Below are 23,734 nucleotides of genomic sequence, written 5' to 3'. Positions count from 1 at the left end.
TCTGAATGCTTCTGAGAATGCCATTTGATTTCTTTCTCTTTTTCTCTCTACCAATATCAAGCCTTAGTGGGTATCCACCTTTCTCTGAGCATAAGACTCAAGTGTCACTGAAGGATCAGATCACCAGTGGAAAATGCAACTTCATTCCTGAAGTCTGGGCAGATGTCTCAGAGAAGGGTATGGATACGAAAAGAGTTTAAGAATATGTGGTTTACTGTGATGTGGGTGTGTTCTCGGTGGGAGTCTTTTCAAACTCTGTGGTGTTTTTCTCCTGTCTGTTCTTTGTTTCTGTTAGTCTTACAGAATTTGAGTGGTAGAACAAATTACCAAATTATTTATTCAGCACATTGAGCTCAAGTTCCTGGTCTGCTCTTTCCTAGCTGTGTGACCTTAGGCAAGTTATTTAACTTCTCTGAGTTTCTATTTTCTTTTATGTTTAATTTTTCTTAAGTTGTTGATGGACCTTTATTTTATTCATTTATTTATATGCAGTGCTGAGAATCGAACCCAGTGCCTCACACATATGAGGCAAGCACTCTACCACTGAGCCACAACCCCAACCCATCTATTTTCTTTATTTATAAAGATACCTCCCCACATTAAGTGTGATGTACACAAATGCCTGGTACCTATTTTAGTGTGCAAAAGAATAAGTAGCTTTTTTTTGGGGTGGGAGGGTGTGCTGGAGATCGAACCCAGGGCCTTGTACTTACAAGGCAAGCACTCTACCGACTGAGCTATCTCCCCAGTCCCGAATAAGTAGCTTTTTAAAAATATATAATTTTTAGTTATAGTTGGATACAATATCTTTAGTTTTTAATTTTATGTGGTGCTGAGGATCAAACCCAGGGCCTCCTACATGCTAGGTGAGCGCCCTACCACAGAAGCCACATCCCCAGCCTCATAAGTAACTTTGTAAACTTTCTTTGAATAAGCTGCATATGTCAGTTATTTTGTATTTTATAATTTAAAAATGCAACTTTAAAACTTCCAGAAGAAAAAGTGGAAACTTACAAACTAAAATTCCAGTAAAGTAACATAGAGGATTGTGTTAAGTGTAGGCATACTTTAAGGAATAATATTATTGCAATATGCAGTCACATGCATTGCTCGCTGGAGTGGTCAGGCTTTATTTCCGACAAGCCAGATTTTCATGGAGCCCCTCTTTGGTTGAGGGACTCTCATTACCAGTCCTGGGGTGTCAGGGAGAGTTGGGTGTGGTTTTGAATTTCTCAGAACTGGGTAGAAGTTCAGCTTGAATTAGTTTGAATTAGTTTAATTAGTTTGAGTCCAGCAACAAGAAAGGGAACAGGGAGCCAAGAAGTTTCGGTGTCCCAGCAGAGGGAGATGGGGAGCATCATTATCAATCTGGGTGTTCGCAGTCCTCTGCCCACTGCCTGCTCACTCCATGACGATCTCTTTCTGGATGGTGGCCTATAATTCTGGCATACTTTAATATTGCTGATTTAGTGTATTTATCCTTTTCACTATAGTTTGCCCAATTCTCTTGTTACCTTAGCTCTGGATCTCGTCAAGAAGCTGTTGGTCGTGGATCCAAAGGCACGGTTTACGACAGAAGAAGCCTTAAGTCACCCATGGCTTCAGGTGGGTGTGGGGCAGTACCCACTTGCATAAAAAGCACAGGGAGCCCTGAGCTAGGTGAGGAAGAGGTGGAAACATAACCTTTGCAATGTTGGGTCTGTTTTAGTTTGAACTGTAGGTTTATAGTGTGTGTGTGTGTGTGTGTGTGTGTGTGTGTGTGTGTGTGTGTGTGTGTGTGTATTTGGGGTGTTCAACCTTCCCATGTTCCTCATGGCTCTTGGAAGGACAAGCTCACTTCATGGCCTGTTCTGGTTCCACTGGGTTGCCCCAGATCTGCAACTTGGCTGTGTTCCTTTGACAAGTTGTTCCGGCTCCACCCACAGCTGTGCACCCTTCCCTCCGCCCCGCTCCAGCAGGTGAGCTGGACTGGGCTGCACTCCAGCCATCCTCCACTGTAATTCAGGGAAGCTGGAGGAGCTGGAGGATGGCAGCCTCTCTGGGAAGAATCCAGCCATTTCTCAGTTCCATGTGATTGTGTGTGAAGGGTCTTAATTCTTATTCCTGGTGAGTAGGCATGCCATTAGTGGTCCTTACCTGTGTCTCTCAGGTCCCCATCACCTCATTGTTCTTGCTGGGAATTGTGGCTGCCTGTAGATTATGCATTGACCTCATTCAGAGCTGCCAGAGTTGAAAGTCTTTGGTGGATTTGTCAGGTTCTTCTTTGGTTTTGGAATTAGCCACAGCACCAGGAAGGTTTTGTTTTGATTTGTTTTTAACAGTTTTCTTTTTTCTTTAATATTTTTTTAGCTGTTCATGGACCTTTGTTTTATTTCTTTATATGTGGTGCTGAGACTTGAACCCAGTGCCTCACACATGCAAGACATGTGCTCTACCACTGAGCCACAACCCCAGCCCCAGGCAGGTTTTTGATGGATGTCCCATCTTCTGTTTCCTGCATTTCCATTCAGCATGGCCATGCCCCTTTCTATTAACTTTCTTTTGATCTGTTTTCTGTGGGATGACAGACTTAACTAACCAGGTAGTTTGAGCTAGAAACTGATCTAAATTCTTTGGGCAGTCTGGCCTCAGCTCTCTGTTTCTGGGACTCGGGGAAGGCTGTTCTCTTTTCCAATCCTCTACACCTAACACTTTTGCTCAGGGCAGCTCAGGTTGAGAACAACAAATCATCAGAGGTGGTGGTGGGGGGGAGCCCAGATATGTATGTTTTGGACGTTGCCATGGAAATAGCAATCTCCCCAGAAGAAATCTGTCAGATGATTTAGCATTTATTAGACCACACAGATTTGAAACAGCAGGACCTTGGAGACAAGGAGTTTGGAAACAAAGGGTGCCTTTGGATGTAGGGATTTAATTTTGATGAAAAAGAGAAACACGCCTCTTGGCTCTTTTCATGTATCCTAGTGGGGAAACTCTTGGGGTCCCCATGTGGAGAGGTTTGAGAAGCTGTGCTGGGCCTGAAAAAGATAGAGCTGGCCAGCCAGGCCTAGGAACGGGGCTTGCGTCTGCCTGAAATTTATGAGGCAGCATCGCCTATTTTTCTTGTACTTCTTGTCTCAAAAGAAAACTTACAACTAAGAAGGTGAAGTTCAACTCTGCCACAGGGGTCTCCTGTGAATACTCTTCGGTCCACATTTTGTTTTCGTAGCCAAAGGCGGAGTCAACGCTGAATGAGGACAAGGCTGCAGATAGGTTATCTAAAACATCTGTTAGTGATGGTTAGGTTTTTATTTTGGGAAAGTTGAGTGTTTTTTCAGAAGCCAAGTGGTTTTGTGGGTTTGGCCGGGGGCTGAGCATTGGGAATGTGAATCGTGGTCTCTGTTTTGTCATTAACAGTGTCTGGTTTGGGGAACATCCCTTATGTCTTCTTTCTGCCTCATGTTTAGTACCTGAAATAGAGGATTCCTTCCTTCTTGTCTTCAAGGGATGATTTGATACTTTTGAATAGATTGCGGACATCTCAAAGGAAGGACATTTACAGAAAAATTCTCCCACCAGGGGGCTGAAGATGTAGCTCATAGGTGGAGCGCTTGCCTAGCATATGTGAAACATTAGTTTCAATCCCGAGCACTGCAAAAAAACAAAACTAAACAAAATAAAATGATCATAAGAACCTTTACAACCTATGCTAACACTGAGTTAATAAACTAATAATGAGTTTTTTAAATACACTAACTAGACTTGGGTCACAGAAGGGTTAAAGGAAAAAGGCATTTGTGTTAGCTTTCTGTCACTATAACATACCTGAGATAAATCAACTTAAAAAGAGAGAAGGTCCGTTTTGGTGGTTTTAGTCCATGACTGAAGGGAACCCCATGTCTTTGGGCCTGTAGCGAGGCAGCATGTCATAGTAGGAATTTCTGGTGGTGACCTGTTTGCCTCATGGCCAGTGTGAAAAAAATGAGAGAGGAAGAGGAAGAAAGTGGAGTTCCACAGCCTTCTTTGAGGAATGCCCCCAGTGACCTAACTTCCTCCCACTAGGCCCCACCTCTCCGAGGCTTCACCACCTCACAATAGTGCTGTGGTTGGGAGACCAAGCCCTTAATACATGGGCCTTTGAGGGACACTTATCTAAATCCTAGCATTATTCCATTGTAATTTCGTTGGTTCATGCATTTATTCTTCAGAACAGTTAATGAGCTCCTGTGTCAGATACTGTTAGGCAACATGAACATAAAGAGGAATAAGATAAGTCCTCGCCTTAGGAAGCTGATGTCTGCGTCAGTGTTGCTGCTGGCTGCAGCCATTACTGAGCAGGGCCGTGTATGTTGATGGGGGTAGGTGCAGAGTATAGTCCTAACCAAGAGGAGGCAGGGCTGCTGCCCACAGGGCTTTGGGCACCCACATTTTCATGTAGTCTGAACCGGTCTGAGCCTGTATGACCTGGCAACTATGTGAGGGGTGACTGAGTCAGCATTTTCAAATATTTACGGGGTCCCTCTGCTAGGGAGGCCCCTGTGCCTGTTAGAGTCACCAGTATCTAGGGGTGCTCAGAAAGAATTTGTTCTGAGTGAATGAGGAGTGTGGACCAGGCAGGCGGCAGGGAGGCAAGGAGGACATTCCTGGGGGAACTGTGATGTGAACAGGTATGGGGGGAAAGAAGGGATGGATTTTGGCAAGTGATACTGCATGAGAAGTGAGGCCCTACGGCCACCCGGGAGTGTAGAGGGGAATCCAGATGAGATGGCACTGCCAGCATGGGCTGAGCGACTCGGGCAGAGTGATGGAAACAGGTGGTGGTTCCAGCTACTAGATGGAAGCGAGATGATAGAGGGTCAGCTCTCTTCTTTTTTTTGGGGGGGGGGGTGGGTATTGGGGATTGAATGCAGGGGCACTTGACCACTGAGCCACATCCCCAGCCCTATTTTGTATTTTATTTAGAGACAGGGTCTCACTTAGTAGCTTAGTGCTTCGCTTTGGCTGAGGCTGGCTTTAAACTCTCCATCCTCCTGCCTCAAGCCTCCGGAGCTGCTGGGATTACAGGCATGTGCCATCACACCCGGCACCATATAATTCCTATGGCCACCAAATTGCTGAATTTTGGAAACCCCTTCCTGCATCCTCTCCTGCTGGTGTGCTTGGCTTAGGGGGAGGAACAGGGAGGGAGAGGGTGGGTTGGTTAGTAAAGTATGTGGGGCTTTGCAGTCAAACTGCTTGGGGTCTTTATGCTGCACACTTCATGGTGAGCAGATTTTCTGGGTGGACCCCAAGCCCTCATTCCTAGTTAGAGATGTTTTGTTTTATGGAAGATGGGGGAACTATCCCAGACCACCTGTCAAGGATCCCAAATGCAAATCCTTGAATTCTGTAGAACTGAGCATCCAGAGAGGTAGAACTGTCCTCACACATTTGGACAAGAGTTCTTTGCCCACTCCACCCGACCCCACCTTTTCCTCCTGCATCATGAAACACCTGTAATGCTGTGTCATGTTCATTGTTGTCCTTTTGCATTATTGGAGCTGAGCTTGGGATATCGTGGGCTTCAAGAGCTTGTGGCAGTGTGTACAGTAAATACTGGGTAATTTTCTTAGGGTGCTGAGTCAGTTGTTAGGTTGGTAGCCTGTGTAAATGGCCTTGCTGATGGCAGGCAAGGGGGTGTTGTGGAAGGATTCAGGCAGCTGTATGGAGTCCCCCAGCCTTCGGCTCTCTCAGGATCTGGAATGCTGGTCATCTAGGGTCTGTGGTTCTCTCACCCTCTGAGCTCTTAGGCACATGGGTTTGGTTCAGTCAGTGTTGACTGAACTCTGATTGCTCTTGAGACTACTCAGAAGGCAGAGGTGAGCAGCCGTGGTTCCTTCAGCAACGGGTCATTCTTAGCGGACAGGTGCCAGCTTCCATCTTTGCAGAGGTGCCTTGTCCCATCCTTCTAACGGAACTTTCTTTCCCTCAAACACAGCCTACTTATGTTTTTCATTTCTTCACAGGATGAGGACATGAAGAGAAAGTTTCAGGAACTACTGGCTGAAGAAAATAAATCAATCACTGTACCCCAGGTCCCAACCCAGGTATCCCTACTGAAGATGATTAAATGTAGACTAGGTTAAAGAGTTGATAAATGAGTCTGATGAGACTGAAGATTATCAGGAGTGGCAATTGCTTAACATTCTTTTTTGGGGGGAGGGGTACCTGGAATTGAACTCGGGGGCACTCAACTTACTGAGCCACCTCCCCAGCCCTATTTTGTATTTTATTTAGAGACAAGGGTCTCACTGAGTTGTTAGTGCTCACTTAAGTTGCTGAGACTGGGTTTAAACTTGTGATCCTCCTACATCAGCCTCCCGATCTTCTGGGATTACAGGCATGCATCCCTGCACCCTGCTTAACATTCTAAAGATATATGTGGTAGGTGTTTTGTTTCAATTTGATTGGCTCTAGCACCCTTATAAGAGTGTTTAATACAGGGGCTGGGGTTGTAGCTCAGTGGTAGAGCACTTGCCTCGCATGTGGGAGGCACTGGGTTCAATAGACACTGGGTTCGATCCTCAGTGCCACATAATAATGAAGTATTGTGTTCATCTACAATTAAAAAAAAAAAATATATATATATATATACATATAAAAAGATTGTTTAATACATTAGTGAAGCACAGCTATACCTGTCATTAAAGAGTTCTTTTGCAAGACAAGATTAAATATGTTAGAGGCTCAATTTAAAATTTGTTGGAAAACTTAAAATTTGGACAGTTGATAATTTATTGGTTATAATTTTATTCTAAAATTTTGTGTAAGTATAAACAAGTACCACTTCTTTCATGTTCAGCTTTCTTTTGATGAATGATAGTTCTGCTCCCCCCGCCCCCCCACACACGTTTTGTAAACGGGGAAACAACTAAGGCAGAGAAGCTTGCCTTTTCCATAAAAGAGTAAAGGCTGGGGCTCTGAGTGAGAGGTATTAGTCTTTCTCTTTATTTGTGGTATTGAGGATTGAACTCAGGGCCTCACACATGCTAGGCAAGTACTCTATAATTGAGCCGCAACCCCTAGTCCTTTTTGTTTTATTTTGAGACAGGATCTTACTAAGTTGTCCTGACTGACCTCAAACTTACCATCTTCCTGCTTCAGTCCCCGAAGTAGCTCCAAGTAGCTGAAATTACAGGTGCACACTACTGTGCCAACTTCTTTCTCTCTCTTTTGGTGCCAGGGACTGAATGCAAGGCCTTAGCGCATGTGAAGAACATACTGCACCACTAAGCTGTAGCCCCAGGCCCTGTATTTAGTGTTGGGATTACATCCCAATAACCCCATCTTAAATTGCAAACACTGTAAGCTGAAAGTGCATTTAATACCCCAAATCTACTGAGCTTGTCAGCATCATAGCTTGGCCCCAGTTGCATACCGTAGTGTATGGGCTTCCCCTTGTGATCTTGCTGACCAGGAGCTGCAGTTGCCTCACATCAGGAGAGACTATTGTTAGCCTACAAAAAGATATCCAAATTTATCGTTTATTTTCTACTATCTGTGTGTTGCTTGTGCACTGTTGTAAAGTCAAAAAATTGTAGTTGAGCCGGGTGCAGTTGTGCACACCTATAATCCAAGCAGTTCGAAAGGCTGAGACAGGAGGATTGAAAGTTCAAAGCAGCCTCAGCAACTTAGTGACGCCCTAAGCAACTCAGCGAGACCCTGTTTCTAAATAAAATATAAAAAGGGATGGGGATGTAGCCCAGTGGTTAAGTGCCCCTGGGTTCAATCCCCTGTACCAAAAAAGGGAGGTGGGGCTGGGGTTTTAGCTCAGTGGTAGAGCCCTTGCCTAGCATGTATGAGGCACTGGGTTTGACCCTCAGCACCACATAAAAGTAAATAAATAAAAGTATAAAAATATGCAATAATGTTTAATTTTTTTTTTTTTTTTTTTTGGTACCAGGGATTGAATCCAGGGGTGCTCAACCACTAAGCCACATCCCCTTTTTAAAAAAGTATATTTAGAGACAAAGTCTCTCTGAGTTGCCGAGGCTGGCTTTGAACTTGAGATCCTCCTGCCTCAGCCTCCTGAGCCTCTGGGATTACAGGTGTGCGCCACCACGCCTGGCAAGATTTCTTATAAAAACAAAATTCTAGTTGAACTGTCTGTACATCATTAAGTGTTTGGAGACCACAAGGAGAGAAATGTCAGATGAGTGTATTGGAGTCCAGTGGGGGTTCAGTTGCAGTGACTGCCAGTTTTTCTTGGTACTGTGCTTCACACATAGTGCCCCGGGTTTACTGGAAGCATACTGGTGAAGTTTAATAGAAGCCAATCATTTCCTTCTGAACATCTCTCCCTTTTCCTTTATTTGCAGCCTTCCACTAGTCGAAAGCGGCCCTTGGAAGGGGAAGCAGAAGACTCAGAGAGCACGAAGCGCCCTAGTGTGCGCACCTCTGTGTTGTGAACACGACAGAAATGTGCTTCTTCACTCTGCTGTCATCTTTTAAGTCTGTTTTTTTTTTTTTTTTTTATAACTTGTATTTTAATTATGGGAATAATTGCTTTTCCACAATCACTGATAATTCGATTAAAAACCTGATGGAATGTGGGCTTTGGGCGTATGCTTGATGAATAGCTCTTTGGTTGACTGCCTTTTATTAAAAAAAATTTTTTTTCTTTTTTAAAAATAATGTTGGGGGCTGGGGATATGGCTCAGTGACTGGACAATTGCATAGCAAATGCAAGGCCCTGGGTTTGAGTCCCAACACCAAAATAAATAAAGAAATAAAAGAAAAAGAAAACAGTTATTGTGTGCTTTTCATCTAAAGCCCTACTTGGGCTGTTGTTATCAGAGTGGTTTCTCAGATGTCACCTGGTTTTAGCTAGTGACAGCTGAATACAAATTCTAAAGACCTTTAGACAGTTATAGGGAAAGGGGCACAGGGAGGTTGGGGTGGCATTTGTAGTGACTGACTGCCCAAGATTCCAAGAGATGGCCGGTACATTAGTGTATATATCATGAGCCAGTTTTAAATTCTTATCCTATATACACATTAGTGTATATATCATGAACCAGTTTTAAATTCTCATCCTTTCTCTGATGAAGATACACATCTATAGTCTGAAACCTTGGGACCAGGTAAGTTGTGATATGCAAAATTTTCCAAGTTTAGGAAGTCGATCCTCTTCTGGATATTATGTGTAACACCCCAGGGAGGTCCTACCACCATACTCATTGATTGATATTTCTGCAGCAAATATTCACAACAAGAGGGGAAGAGAAAGAGGAAGGTTGTCTTATGTTAATTCACATCAGTCTTTTCTCCCAAATGAAGTATGGATGACTTGTTTTTCAGGGCTGTTTGGGTGTTGGAAGTGGAGTTAAGGCATGTAAATGTGGTATGTTGACTCAGTAATGATTAGGGAGGCCCTGGACAAAAGCCCTATTGGCTGGTTTTGTCCTCACAATGATCCTACAAGCTAAGTCACCCAACCACCCTCATGTTACAGGTGAGGAATCTAGGCTTAGAGAAGTAAGGTAATCTTTCTAACATCACACAGCTGATAAGTGGCAAAGCTGGGACCCAACCCAGGTTTTTCTGATTCTAAAACTAAATGTCTGTCTTCTTAGTTTCATATTCAGACTCATGGATGGTGACTCATTGACAAAACTCACAAGTGACTGATGTCTGAACTCAAATGCCAGTAAGTTCAGTGAACTGCCCGAAGGAGCATTTACTCTTGTTTACCATTAAGTGCATTTGGTCCCTCCAGGCTGGCTTCAGGGACAGCCCTATGATCTGTGGAAGTTGGAACATCTTTGGCAGAAAACACACCCACTCGCATTATTTCATGGAAGAAGGGGTGTGCATCGAAGCTACAGATGACTGGGCCTGGAGCCATCAGGAATGCGGGCATTTCTAATGGCTGATTCCTCTCTTTCTGACCCACTGATTGTGCTGCTTTTACAACTTTGCCTGGTTGACGCTAGACCGCCTTGTAACTTGGTGGCCATAGCATGGTTCTAATGCCACTTACCAGCTAGGACGGTGTCAAGGGCACACAGCTGTTGCCCCTGGCACTGGGGGTGGGGGTGGGGTTGACAATTTCCATTAGAAGGGTATGTAAGCATTCTGAGGTTTGGCTGGCCTGGTGCAGAGGGCTGATGGGGATTTAGGTGGTTTGAATATTGAAAGGAATGAGGTTGAGATTGCCAAGTTAGATGGGTTTTAGCTCATTTGAATAATGTGGAGGCTGAGGTTTCTGAGGGCATTTTCCCTCTTGGGCAGAGTTAGCCAGCCTTCTGTTTCCAGAGCACATTGTATTAGCTCACTCTGGTAATACCTGCCGTGATAGGCTGAATAATGACCCTCAACAGCTGTCCTCATTCTCATCCCCAGAAGCTGTGAACATGTTACTTTACATTGTAAAAAGGACTTCATGGACAAGATTAAGGATCTTGAGATGCGGAGATTATCCTGTTTTATCTTGGGGGCCGATGTTATCACAAGGATCCTTTTTAAGAGGCACCCAGGAGAAACCAGAATCAGGCGAAATGATGTGATAACTGAACACAAATTGGAGTGATGTTCTTTGAAAATGGAAGGAAGGGTCCAAGGACTGTAGACAACCCCTGGAAACTAAAAAAGGAAGCCAATGGATGCTCCCTTCAGTGCTCCCTGAAGGAGCTAGTATTTTACAACTTGACTTGAACCAACGGAAACTCATTTCAGGCTTCTGACCTACAAAACTCCAAGAGTAATTTTGTATTGTTTTTAGCCACACAGTTTGTGGTAACTTGTTACAGCAGCCATAAGAGACTAATACATTTCCTAATGGGGAGACATTAACTGCTGATCAGGGCCACTTGACACTGATTTTTCTCTTCCTAGCCTCACTCCTTTCAGGAGACGTCTTTCCCCTATTAAAATGAAGTCATGGCATAAGGCTGGGGGACAATCGAAAAGCTGAGTGTCTGCTCCCGGACTTGGGAGCTGGAGAAGTCCCTGGAAGTTCCTTCTGCTATGGAATTCCTCCCACTGGCTATCTAGCTGGAGGTGGGTACAGGACTTTGAAATATGAGCAAAATGAGCTGGGATGACAACATTCATGATGGACACAATGCTGTGCTTACCTAACATTGGCTTTTGGGTAAGTTACTCGCTGGAACTTTGGTTAAGTTTCTTGATAAGCTTTTGCTTTCTTATTTGTAAAGTGGGTTCGGTAAGAATAACAACCTCTGCTGTTTGTGAGGATTCAGGGGAATAAGGTCCATAAAGTGCCTGGCATGTGGTAGGGGACTCATCAAGGTTGTCTTCCGTCATAAAAGTGGGAGAGCCACGTAAGTAGCCAGAGGGACTCAGTTTGTGAGCAGGAAAGTAGCCTCATCATCTTTTCAGTTCTTGCTTGGGAACTTGCCTGGTCATTGGATGCCTTTGACTAAGCAGACTTGGGAAATGGCAGGCCTGGGGTTGGTGGTGGGAACAGAGGTGGAGGGTCATTTTTCATTGACTGAAGTAACCACCATTCCCTTTTGTAGAACAGGCAGTTGGTTCTCTGGTGGGCCTATTTAATGCCCATGTAATGGTGCCCTGGATAGCTTTTATTTGTGCCAGCTCTGTGTTCAGTGCCACTTCTGGTAATTGCATTCCCTATTTTTCAGGTGGAAGCATCCTTTCTCCCACTTCCTCTTCCTCTTCATGTCCTTCTGGGAGGTCTGACTTCAACCCCTTCCCATATGTCCAGTTCTAGCCAATAGGGATTGGCTCAGGCAGGGGCATGTAGTCCAAGTGGGTCCAATGATAAAGTCAACCCTGGGACTCTGGCTGGAACTACAGGTTTGAAAAGTCAAAATGCTCTAAAATCCTAAACTTTATGAGCATTGATATGATGCTGTGTGAAAAATTACATACATGAAACTTGGTTTCATGCACATAAGATAATTTCATGTTTAGATTTTGTCCCATCCTCAATATATCTCATTATATGTAAGTATTCCAAAATCCAAGATCTGGGACACCTCTGAGTATTTAGAATTAGGAATACTCAACCTGTACTGGGAAACAGCCCCTGCTTTCTTGGTAGCCTGCCTGGGCCACTTATGTGGAAGAAACTGAACAGACATGAAGTTATCAGAGAGGAAAGAAAGACCTGAAACAGATCAGAGAGGCTGAGTCTGGTCTGAGCTACTGGATTCAGCTATGCCAGAAATGAGGCTCCAGCCAGAACTTTCCAATTATGTGAGCAGGTATATTTCTTTGTTTCTTTCTCTCTCTTTTTTTGCCTCCAAGTTGTGTCACTCGTGTCTGGAAAATACCAAGAGAAATAAGCACAACCACTTACAAATTCCAAGAGACTCTTGAAAACTCCTTTTTCTAGTAGGGAAAAATGTTCTCTGCTCTTGTTTTTGTGCCAGCTTTAGGGTTTTCAGAGAGGTTTTGGGGCAGAGAATGGAAAGTGAAGACGTGGGAAGTAAAGAGTCCCTTGTAGCCTCAAGGTTGGGTGAGCTCCTCCCAGCTAATTATACCACAGAGTTTGGGACAGAACCCCTTTCATTAAACTTTTAGGAGTCTTGGATGGGTAGGGCAGGAACCAAGACACCGAATCTTGGAGGGCTACTTGTGTACCAGGCAGCGTGTGATGCATTGTCTCCCGAAAGCCCAGGTCAACCCTAGGAAATCCGCTGCACACGTAGAAATGGAGGCTGTCTGGGTTGGTCAAGTGATAAGCTCAATCTCCCAGGTTGGGAGATGGAGGCGACACTTGAACCCTTTGTGGAGCGCCCACCTTGTAAGCACGTGGTGCAGCGCTGGATTATGACCCTAAGGTCCAAGGGTGAGTGGAGATGCGGGACTTGAACTCTGGTTTCTATTGAGTCTGGCTCTGCCCAGGATGCTGGCGGTCAGGGTGCCACCTACATTCGCGCACGTGCCTGCACACCCCCAGCACTGGGCTCTCAACAACTTAGTCCTTCGGCCACTTCTTGGGCGGACCCTCGCCCGACGCCCCACGACGCGAATGAAGCATTAGGGGCAGCGCAGGAAATGGGCTTGGCCTGGGTGGTCCGCAGTGCGGCAGGCGGCGGCGCAGAGCCGGGAACGGCGTGCTCTCCCTCCCGGCCGGACAGGCGCGGCGGGGGTGAACGCGACGCCGGGAACAGCGATCGGCTCCACAGGACTCCAGGCGGGGCGCGCGGGAGGGGGCGCGGCGAGTGCGCGCGTGCGCCGTGTGTGCGTGGACGCCGCGGGGGCGCGCGTGCGCGGCTCGGGGGGGCGTTGTGGGTCGCCTCGGCGGCGCGCGGCACGGCGGGAACATGGCGCGCGGGAGCGGTGCGCGCGCCTAGCTGGCGGGACCGTTAGCTCGAGGCGGACGCGGCCCGGGCCCCGTGGGGATGGAGCAGTCGCTGCCGCCAGCGTCCGAACCGACCCCAGGGTCGACCCCGGCTCGGGGCCGCAGACGGCGGGAGCCCGAGTCTCCGCCGGCGCCGGCGCCGGTGAGTGCGTGAGGGGCGCGGGCCGGGAGACTTTCTTTGTGAAACTCCGCGGGTGCAAGCCGGGCCGGGCCTCAGCGGCTGAGGAGTGCCCGCGAGGCGGAAGCCCCCTCGTCGTCGGGGTTCCTGCCCCTCCGCGAGCCGTCGGGCAGCGGGACCCGGTCCGCCGCCCGTCTGCCTCAGTTTCCGCGGGAGTGTGTGAGTGCGTGCGTGCGTGCGCGGGACGGGGGGCGGCGGTATGCAGTCGGTGCCTAATTCCCGCGCACCTTCTCCTTGACTCCTCCCCTATGGGGCGGAACCCTGAGACCATGGCCCACCTAAGCGGTGGACTGCATCCGCCGGGGACAGGTGTCTGCTGCTGGGGAGGTTCAGGTGCTGCCAGCCTCAGGTGAGGTTGGGAGGTTGGGAGTGAGCGCTCCGTCCCGGGAAGGCAACAACTGCTGGTGACTCACCAGAGGGATGCCAGAAAGCTTCCCGTCCACCTCGACTTCGAGGTGTGTTTGGGGTGCCGGTCAAGGTGAAGGCTGCTGAGTGAACTTTGAATGCGGGGCTCCTGCAGGATGGGGTGGGATGGTCCAGTATAGGAATAATTGGGAGCCTTTTGTAAAAATGCGCGTTCATGCTCCACCCCAGGCCCAAGATAGGGGAGAAAACTCTGAATTTTTAATCGGAAGGGTTTGGCAAGTTGTAGAGGGTAAGCTTCCTGCAACCAGGGACCTGCCGTTTATCCTGGTACCCTGCATGGTGCCTGGCACATGGTAGATGTTCAGTAAATATTTATAGGAAGACTGGATGACTAAGGAGTCTGCAGCATAGGAACCCTTGAGACATTTTCAGGAGCTTCTTGAGAGTAGTATTTTTATTGTATGTGTGATTTTTCTCAGCTCCCAACTTCTGTCTGTTTATAATGCCATGTTTTCAGTATGTTCCAGTCAAGAGCAGTGTATTTGTTGGTTAGTGTAAAGGATCAACTCCGTATACCCTAGTTAGGTTAAAATTAATTCTGAAACAAAATTCTGAATTAAAAAACGCATATTTCTCTCTCTTCACTTGGGAACACTAGGCTTATAGGATTTTGTTCCTTTGAGGCAGGTAAACATTTACATTTGCATCAAAGCAAATCTGAATTACTGTTTATTCTGGAAAGTTGGCAATTTACTTAAACCTCTAGTATTCCTAGTTTTTATGTGATACTTTGAAATTCAGATTTATGTTTAGTTCAGAGTCAATGCTAAAATAAAATTGATATTTCAGAGGATTTTTTTTTAATCAAGTTGAATTTCATTTAGTTGGCTTCACTTCCATAGTGTGTTTTTGTTGTTCAGTTAACAAAATATGCAAGTGTAGGAAGACTTGACTTTCAGATTTGAGATTGCATCTGAAGAAGAAAAATTGAAAAATTAGGTGCTGTAGTCTCTCAGTGTGTTGTTTTTGTAGCTTATGTGGATATGTCTTTTTAAAGTGTCTTTTAAAAAGCCTTGAGAGACAATTTACCTCCCATAAAATTAACCCTCGTAGTGTATAATTTTGTGGTTTCTAATATTTTCATAGTTGTGCAATCATCACTTTTTAAAGCTTTTTTGTCACCCCCCAAAAAATTCTTTACCCACTAGCTGCCCTTTCCTTATTTCCAATAACTAGCCTTTCTGTCTCTGAAATTAGTTATTCTGCACATTTTATATAATGGACTGTTATACTTTTCTGTGATTGACTTTTTTCATGTAGCATAGTGTGTTTGAGGTTTAAACATGATGTAGCATGTATAGAACTTGATTCTTTTTTATTACTGAATAATATTCTTTTGAATGGATATACCAACTATCATTTCTGCATTCATCTGTTGATATATATGTTTTCCCCCTTATTTTGGGCTATTATGAATGATGCTTCAATAAACATTTGTATAGGGACTGGGGTTATGGCTCAGTGGTAGGGTGCTTGCCTAGCATGTGTGAGGCACTGGGTTTGATTCTCAGCGTCACATATAAGTAAATGAATAAATAAAGGTCTGTCAACATCTAAAAGATATTTAAAAAACATTTGTGTACAAGTTTTAGTATGGACATACGTTGTAATTTCTCTTGGGTATATTCTGGGAGTAGAATTGCTAGGTCACATAACTCTGTTAAGCTTTTTGAGGAACTCAGTGTTTTTTGAGGCTCTACTGCATATTACATCCCATCACTAGTAATGTACAAGGGTTGCTGTTTCTCTACCTCCTGACCAGTACCTGTTACTTTCAGTATTTTAAGTTTAGCCATCCTTGTAGGTATGAAGTAGTATCTTATTGTGTTATTAAATTTTTTTTTTTGTACATCTGATGAAACCTAGGGGTGCTTTATCACTGAGCTACATCTTCAGCCCTTTTTACTTTGAGACAGGATCTCTCTAAGTTGCTGAGACTGGCTTTGAACTTGAGACCCTCCTGCCTCAGCCTCCTGAGTTACTGGAATTACAGTTGAGCACCACCACACATGGCTCAATTTTTTGATAATGTTCTTTGATGTAAAAATGTATTTAATTTCAATAAAGTCCATTTTGGGAGGGTGGTTCCAGAGATTGAACTCAGAGGCACTCAATCACTGAGCCACATCCCCATCCCTATTTTGTGTTTTATTTAGAGACAGGGTCTTGTTTTTGCTAAGGCTGGCTTTGAACTCCTGATCCTCCTGCCTCAACCTCCCGAGCCTCTGAGATTACAGGTGTGCACCACCGCCCAGCTCAGATTTTCTTCTGTTGTTCATGCCTTTGGTGTCATAGCTGAATCCATTGTCAAATGCAGGGTCATGAAGATAGACGCCTATGTTTTCTTCTAACAGTTTATGCCTTTAACCTATAATTAGTTTGTTGATCCCTTTTGAGTTAATTTTTGTGTATGGTATGATTTAGTGGTCAAAATTCATTCTTTTGCATATGGATATTCACTTTCCCCAGCACCATATATTGGAAAGACTGTGCCTCATTTAATGATCTTTGTACCCCTTTATTGAAAATCAGTTGACCATATGTAAGGTTTTATTTCTGAACTCTGAATTCTATTCTGTTGATCTATATATCTGTCCTTCTGCCAGCACTACACTATTTGATTACTGTAGCTTGGTAATAGGTTTTGAAATTGAGTGTAACTCCTCCAACATGGTTCTTTTTCAAGACTGTTAAGCCATTCTATTTCCCTTATATTTTTATATGTTTTAGGTTCAATTTATCAGTTTCTGCAAAAAAAAAAAAAGGCAGTTTGGATTTTATAGTGATGTGTTGATCTGTCCTATCAATGATACTTTGTAGTTTTCAGGGTATAAGTCGTGCACTTAAAAATAGTTTAAAAAATATTTTATTCTATTTGATATGGATTATACATGGAACTTTTTTTGGGGAGTGGAGAGGTGCTGAGAATGGATCCCGGGACTTTATACATACTAGGCACACACTCTACAACCAAGGTAAAGTCCCATGGAACTATTTTTAAAATTTCATATTGCTCATTGCTAGAAATACAGTTGACTTTGGATATAGTTTTTAACTTCATCATTTAGTTGTTGTTTATTCCAGTTTTCTTTTTCAAATCTTCCCCCTAAAATTAACAAGGAAGAATGGACGTTGCAAGCAAAAGTATGAACTTGGATACAGATCTAGATTCATATGTCTTTGTTTTGGCTATCTTCCTAACTAGTTGTATGAGTGTTGACAGGTCTAAACTGCTGTGCTTCTCATTGTTCTCATACACACAGTGAGACAGTGACATCCATCCCTGAGAATTGTTAAATAAAAGAATGTAGGTAGATGTTTAGAACAACGCCTTGCATGTGACAGGGATCTGATGTTTGTTGTTTCTCTTCTGCTAATTAACTCCAGTTAAAGGTAAACCCCCCCAAAAGAAAAAAGAAAAAAGATAAAAACAAACAAAGCCAAAAATAGCCCAAACTAACAAACACGAAATCAGAAAACCTCCCAAACCACAGACCCCCTCCCTCCACACAATACCCTGAAAGAAAAAACCACAAACAAAACCCACAAACCTCTTCCCGTCCCCATCACTTTTCTGTAACCCAAGAAATCCTGGTAAGTGCTTGAGGAACAGAGATAGAGAGAAGACAAAGTCTCAAACACCACATGGTTGTATTATGAAAGCTTAGTAAATCCAGGCTGGTATAGGATAGTTGACAATGTATTTCCAAATATTAAAAATAATGAAAGTGTGATTAAAGTTATTCACTTTTACTCCGCAGTTCTTATTTAGTATGCTTTTTTCACACTAAATAAACTTTTCTCTTAAAAGCTGAAGTAGCATTTATTCATTAGATTTGATGGTTACAATTCTTGTTTCATTTGACTTATTGCTAAATTTTATTTTTATTTTTATTTCGAAATGAAGTCTAGTCATGTTAACGGCTCAGGCTGATCTTGAACTCATGGACTCAAGTGATTCTCTCCCCTCAGCCTCTGGAGTAGGTGAGACTACAGGCTTGTGCCAACATACTTCTTGCTAATGCTTAAAAATGTTGATGTTTGAAATTAGAAGTGATTTTATTTGGGGTTGGGTGTAGTGGCACAGGCCTGTAATCTCAGCTGCTGGGGAGGCCAAAGCAGGAGGATCACAAGTTCAAGGCCAGCCTCAGCAACTTAAGGAGATTCTAACTCAAAAAGGCTAGGGGTTTTAATCAGTGGTAGAGCATGGGGGAGGGGGAGTAAATATTTTTATTTTGGTATCTGTTTAGTAGCTGAGGTGGATTGTTAATTTTTAAAGGAAGAAACCAGAGATATAACATGATACAAATATGATGCTTGGAACGAATTGTGTTCATTGAACGAGTATTCACTGTGACCAAAGAAAATAATATTTCCTCTGTAAATATGGTGATTTTGGAGGTAAATTTTTATCGCTAAAATAATATTTACACTATTGCTAAAATATCTACTCTGTAAATATTATTTTAGCGATAAAAATTTACACCTGAAATTACCATTGTAAGTAAATTGAAAACCCACAAATCCACAAATTGATAACCCGTGGATGTTAATGTAAGAAAAATTCCTTTTTTAAAAAATTAAAGCTGATACTTATTTTTAAGAAAATATATAGTTGATGAACATATATATGAAAAAGTGCTCATCATCCCTAGTAATTAGAGAAATGCAAATTAAAACCACCCTAAGATTTCATCTAACTCCAATTAGAATGGCTGTTATCAAGAACACAAGCAATAATAAGTGTTGGCATGGAAGAGGGGAAACAGGCACACTCATACATTGCTGGTGGAGTGGCAAATTGGTGCAGCCACTCTGGAAAGCAGTATGGAGATTACTCAGAAAGCTTGGAATGGACCCACCATTTGATCCAGCTATCCCACTCTTCAATTTATACCCCGAGGACTTAAAATCAGCATACTACAGTGACACAGCCACATCAATGTTCATAGCAGCTCAATTCACAATAGCTAGATTGTGGAACCAATCAAGATGCCCTTCAATTGACAAATGGATAAAGAAACTCCAGTATCTATACACAATGGAATATTACTCAGCCATAAAGAAGAATAAAATTATGGCATTTGCTGGTACATGGATGGAGTTGGAAAATATTATGCTAAGGGAAATAGGCTAAGCCCAAAAAACCAAAGACCAAATGTTTTCTCTGATAAGTGGATGATGATACATAACGAGGGGGGGTGGTGGCAGAGTGAGAAGAATGAAGGAACTTTGGATGGTGTAGAGGAAAATGGGGTGGGAGAGGGTGGGGGGTGGAAAGATAGTAGAATGAAACAGTATTACCTTATGTATATGTATGATTACATGAATGGTGTGAATCTACATCATGTACAACCATGGGAATGAAAAGTTGTACACCATTTGTGTACAATGAATCAAAATGCAGTCTGTAAAAATAAAAAAAATTAATAAAAAACTCTTACTATTGTAAAAACTACACCTGTGCATTGAATGAAATTAGAAAATGTAAGAAGCAAAATGCTTCCATCAAACCTCATAACATACAAATACCCAGTGATTACTGCCGTCAATACCTTGATACATAATCCTGCTGGCACTTTGTGTGCATCTTTCTATCAATATTTGCATACATATAAAAGTATATTGGCATTTTAAGTAAAATAAAAAAGCTGTACAAAACATCTTCAATTTTATTATATTTAAAATCATCTATAGGACTGAGGTTATGGCTCAGTGGTAGAGCACTTGCCTACCATGCATAAGGCCCTAGGTTCGATCCTCAGCACCACATATAAATAAAATAAAGGTATTGGTGTCCTCCTACAACTAAAAATATTGAAAAATCAGCTATATTTAGGTATAATTTATGTGCAATAGAGGTTACCAATTTATGTGGTTCTACACATTCAGACACATATACAGTTATATAATCCTACCACAGTCAGTAGAAACGACAGGTCATTCCATTTTATTACTCAGTATCACTACATTATATGTGTATACTACAATTCATGAGCCATCCACCCACAAATTGATGGACATTGGGTTGTTTTCTATTTTTTTGGCAACTGTGACTAGAGGTGCTATGAACATTCATTTACCAGTCCTTGTTTCCTGTTTTTTTGGGAAGTGGGGGTGAATACTAAAAAGTGGCATTGCTGGTTTGTATTGCATAAGGATACTCTGTTTCTTTTCCTTTGAAGATTTCAGAGCCTTTAATAAAGTTTCATCGCAGTAACCATCCCTTTAATCCCATTTAGAAGTTTTTCTCCTCATATAACTATGCCCTTCACTATCAATAGCTTCATAGAAGTCCTTTTTCTCTTGTGTGTGTCGATAGCCAGTATAAGCCACACACAGCAGAAGGCTGCCCAGCCCAAAAGCCATTACAGGTTTGTTAGGTTTAATGAAGAGCTCTGGATTCACAGCTCGAAATAAGGTCGTTGTGCGTATCCTTCTGAGCCCTGGGTTTGGAAAGACTTTCTCTTTTGGTGATTCCTTTTTAAATTGGTAGCTCAGGTGGTGAAGACATCTTGAGTAATGCTGACTAATTACCTTCCATGGGGTCACTTCCCCTTGGCACTTGCGACCTGGATACTCTTTTTTTAAAAATATTTTTTATTTGTTGATGGATCTTTATTTTATTTATTTATATGTGGTGCTGAGAATCGAACCCAGTGCCTCAAACACGCTAGGCAAGTGCTCTACCACTGAGCTACAACTCCAGCCCCCTGGATACTCTTTTGAAACTGAGATTTAAAAAAAAATTTCATTTGTTGTTGTTTTTAGATATACATGACAGTAGGGTGTATTTTGATGTATTATACATACATGGGTTGCAGCCCATTACAATTTTGATCCCATTCTTGTGGTTGAATGTGATATGGAGTTACACATATGGAATACACATATCGTGTATTCGTATGTGAACATAGGAAATGTATGTCCAATTCATTCTGCTGTTTTTCCTATTCCCATCCTTCCTTCCTTCCCTTCATTCCCCTTTGTCTAATCTTATGAATATGTAACAACTAATTCCACCATTATGTATGATTATAATATACCAATAAAAATAGAAAAAAACGAGTCTTTTTTTTTTTCGGTCAGTGATCTATCCTACTTCCCATTTAGGTGAAATTTTCCTCTTATTAAATGTACAGACAAAATTCAGAATTTCTGGTCAACCCCAAAATGTCCTTTAAAGCTGTTGGGTCTGTCTAAGTCATAGACCGTGCTTAATTAATGTCTAAGTCTCTTAATCTGACATGGTTCCTTTTTTCACAACACATTGCATGAGATGCAGTGCAAAGACCAAACAGTTGTCGTGCAGAGTGCCTTACCTCCTGAACTTTTCTAGTAACTGCCATGTGGTGTCATTTGTCATATTCTTCTGTTGCCTATGAACTAAACGCTGTATAAAGAGTTGATGGGGCTGGGCACGGTGGTGCACACCTGTAATCCCAGAGACTCGGGAGGCTGAGAGGAGGATCGAGGGCTCAGAGCCAGCCTCAGCAACTTCGTGAGGCCATAGTAACTCAGTGAGACCCTGTCTGTAAATAAAATACAAAATAGGGCTGGGGAGGTGGCTTAGTGGTCGAGTGCCCCTGAGTTCAATCCCCGGTACCCACTCCCCTCTCCCTAAAAAAGCTGATGGGGCCTGTGGTGGTGCATGCCAATAATACCACCTCCTTGGGAGACTGAGGCAGAAGGATCACAAATTTGAGGTCAGCCTGGGCACTTAGACCCTGTCTCAAAAATAAAAAGGGTTCAAGATATAGGTTGGTGGTAGATGGCCCCTGGATTCAACCCCCAGTATTGAAAAAAGAAAAAAAAGACTTGATGAATTTAAGATAAATATTTTTGGCTATATTCCATTGTGGTGATGTCTACTAAATGGTTCAATATAATTCTTTATTACTTTATTGCTGAAAGCCTTATCAATACAAAAGTTTTTATCACAAAAATAAAAATGGAAAAAAAAAGACTTTTTTTTACTAGAACTTTATCATTGAAAACCATTAGTAATTTCTTATTTTTGAGAAAAAAACGTTGTTTTATTCTTTGACTACTGACCAAACACTCGTCCGTCCCTTTTACTAGAGCAAAAGTAGTAATGGGAGGATTGAACAGGTAGTCATAGTAATTAGAGAGTAGGACAGAAAAAGCAGGGAAGTAGGTGTCATAGAGTGGTTTTATTTGACATCACTGTGACCTCTTCTAAAACCCCCTTTTTAGTCTCATAACTACCCTGCTTCTAGGAGTGATTACCTCAGTCTAAGAAACATGCCTTATCATATTTTAAATGACTAATAGTATGAAGCTAATCTATAATAATCTACATTGTGACTTTTTGAGATTCCATTTGACAAACAGTTGATAATTTATTATTAGATATGGTTCTATTTTATAGATAAAGATTTAGGATTGCGTAGAAGTAGTAGTCTAAACTGGTCTAAATAACACAACAAACCTGACTTTGTAATGTTTTAGGAGTAAAAAGAATAAAAAAGTAAACTCTGAATGTTACTGAGGGAAGACACCATTATTGTACACAGTTATGTACTTACAATTTCCATACTATCACCAGCTAAGCTTGACATAGTGAAGTTCAGGAACTGCCATGGTAATTATTTCAGCTTACTATGGACATAGTTCAGAAATATGTATATCTTGTATATCTTCTTTGAGAAAAGTCTGTTCAAATTCATGTCCATTTTAACTGAGTTGTTCATCTTTTCATCATTGAGTTGTAAGAGTTTTTAAAATATATTCTTGCAAATATTTTCTTTCATTTGATACCAATATTCTTCCAAGTTTGATATCAATATTGTTTGCAATTACAGAATTGCATGAAAAATATTACTTTAATAAAGATGAAAATTACTAAGATTAATGTTGTCAATCTACATAAAAGGAAAATAGAATTAGCATTACTTATATTTTGCCACATTATGCATATGGAAAACAGATTAGTGCTTATTTTTAGAAGGTTATATATAGACTAGAAGAAAATAATTTTGAAGATGAGAAGGGGGCAGAAATGATATAGTAAGTTAAAAGAAAAAGATGTTTGGGAAATAATTGAATAAGTAGGAAGTAGAAGCAAATGGAGATGAGAGAAGAGGATGATAATTAGATTTACATATTTAATTTTATTATTTTTATTATTTTTGTGGTCCTAGGGATTGAACCCAGGTCTTTATAATTGAGCCACATTTCCAGCCCCTTTTTTGTTATTAAAGAAATGGGTCTCTTTGTGTTGCTCAGGTGAACCCCATCTCCTAGTTGAAAGCAATCCTTCTGCCTCAGCTCAGCCTCCTGAGTAGCTGGGACTATAGGCATGCACCACTGCACCTGGCTTGATGATTATATTTAAAGGAGAGATTCTAACAAAATATTGGAATCTCTTTTTAACTGGGCTACTATTTCATGATTGAACTCTTTGGCATCAAATAAAGCTGAGATGGATTCTGTTCTTTAGGGTTGAGGATATTTTGTTTGGTTATTATTATTATGATTTTTTTTAGCAGTTGGGCTGACCAGGTTACAGAATTAAGTTTTTTGTTTTTGTTTTTGTTTTTTGTCTTTGTTTTTGTTTTTGTAGTGCCAAATATTGAACCAAGGGCTTTTAAGTTGCCAGGCAAGTGCTTTATCACAGATATATACACAGCCCAGAAATTTAGTTTTAAAATAAGAACACATCTTACTTGAAAGCCCATGTTCATGGACCAGAAGACTTAAAATTAAGATGGAATGATTTACAGATTAAATACAATCCCGATCAAACTCACATCTGCCTTTTTTTTTTTTTTAAATTGACAGAAACTGATAAGCTG

The 23,734-nt window shown here is 42.2% G+C and overlaps 2 protein-coding genes and 1 pseudogene across 10 annotated transcripts in view; 2 read left to right on the top strand and 1 right to left on the bottom strand.

Annotated features, from left to right (window-relative positions):
- Nucleotides 1-8,571, top strand: part of CHEK2 (checkpoint kinase 2) — a 37,893-nt gene extending 29,322 nt beyond the window's left edge. For all 6 annotated transcript variants that reach the window (XM_079151359.1, XM_079151356.1, XM_079151358.1 and 3 more), the window contains 4 exons: nt 62-177; nt 1,520-1,605; nt 5,985-6,065; nt 8,337-8,571. In XM_079151359.1, the coding sequence (XP_079007485.1) occupies nt 62-177; nt 1,520-1,605; nt 5,985-6,065; nt 8,337-8,426 (373 nt within the window). In that variant the 3' untranslated portion in view covers nt 8,427-8,571. The remainder of the gene's footprint in view (nt 1-61; nt 178-1,519; nt 1,606-5,984; nt 6,066-8,336) is intronic.
- Nucleotides 8,572-13,223: 4,652 nt separating this feature from the next.
- TTC28 (tetratricopeptide repeat domain 28) overlaps nt 13,224-23,734 on the top strand; it is a 603,016-nt gene continuing 592,505 nt past the window's right edge. For 2 of the 3 annotated variants that reach the window (XM_079151219.1, XM_079151217.1), the window contains exon 1: nt 13,224-13,454. In XM_079151219.1, the coding sequence (XP_079007345.1) occupies nt 13,353-13,454 (102 nt within the window). In that variant the 5' untranslated portion in view covers nt 13,224-13,352. The remainder of the gene's footprint in view (nt 13,455-23,734) is intronic. The other variant, XM_079151218.1, reaches the window with a different exon arrangement.
- LOC306668306 (small integral membrane protein 8-like) lies at nt 15,822-20,519 on the bottom strand (annotated as a pseudogene). The gene has a single exon. The product of its transcript is annotated as a small integral membrane protein 8-like (transcript).

Source organism: Sciurus vulgaris (genome assembly GCF_902686455.1).
Source record: "Sciurus vulgaris genome assembly, chromosome: 8".
Lineage (NCBI taxonomy): Eukaryota > Metazoa > Chordata > Mammalia > Rodentia > Sciuridae > Sciurus > Sciurus vulgaris.
The sequence above is the reverse complement of the archived record's forward strand: the minus strand, read 5'-3'. Positions and strand labels throughout refer to the sequence as shown.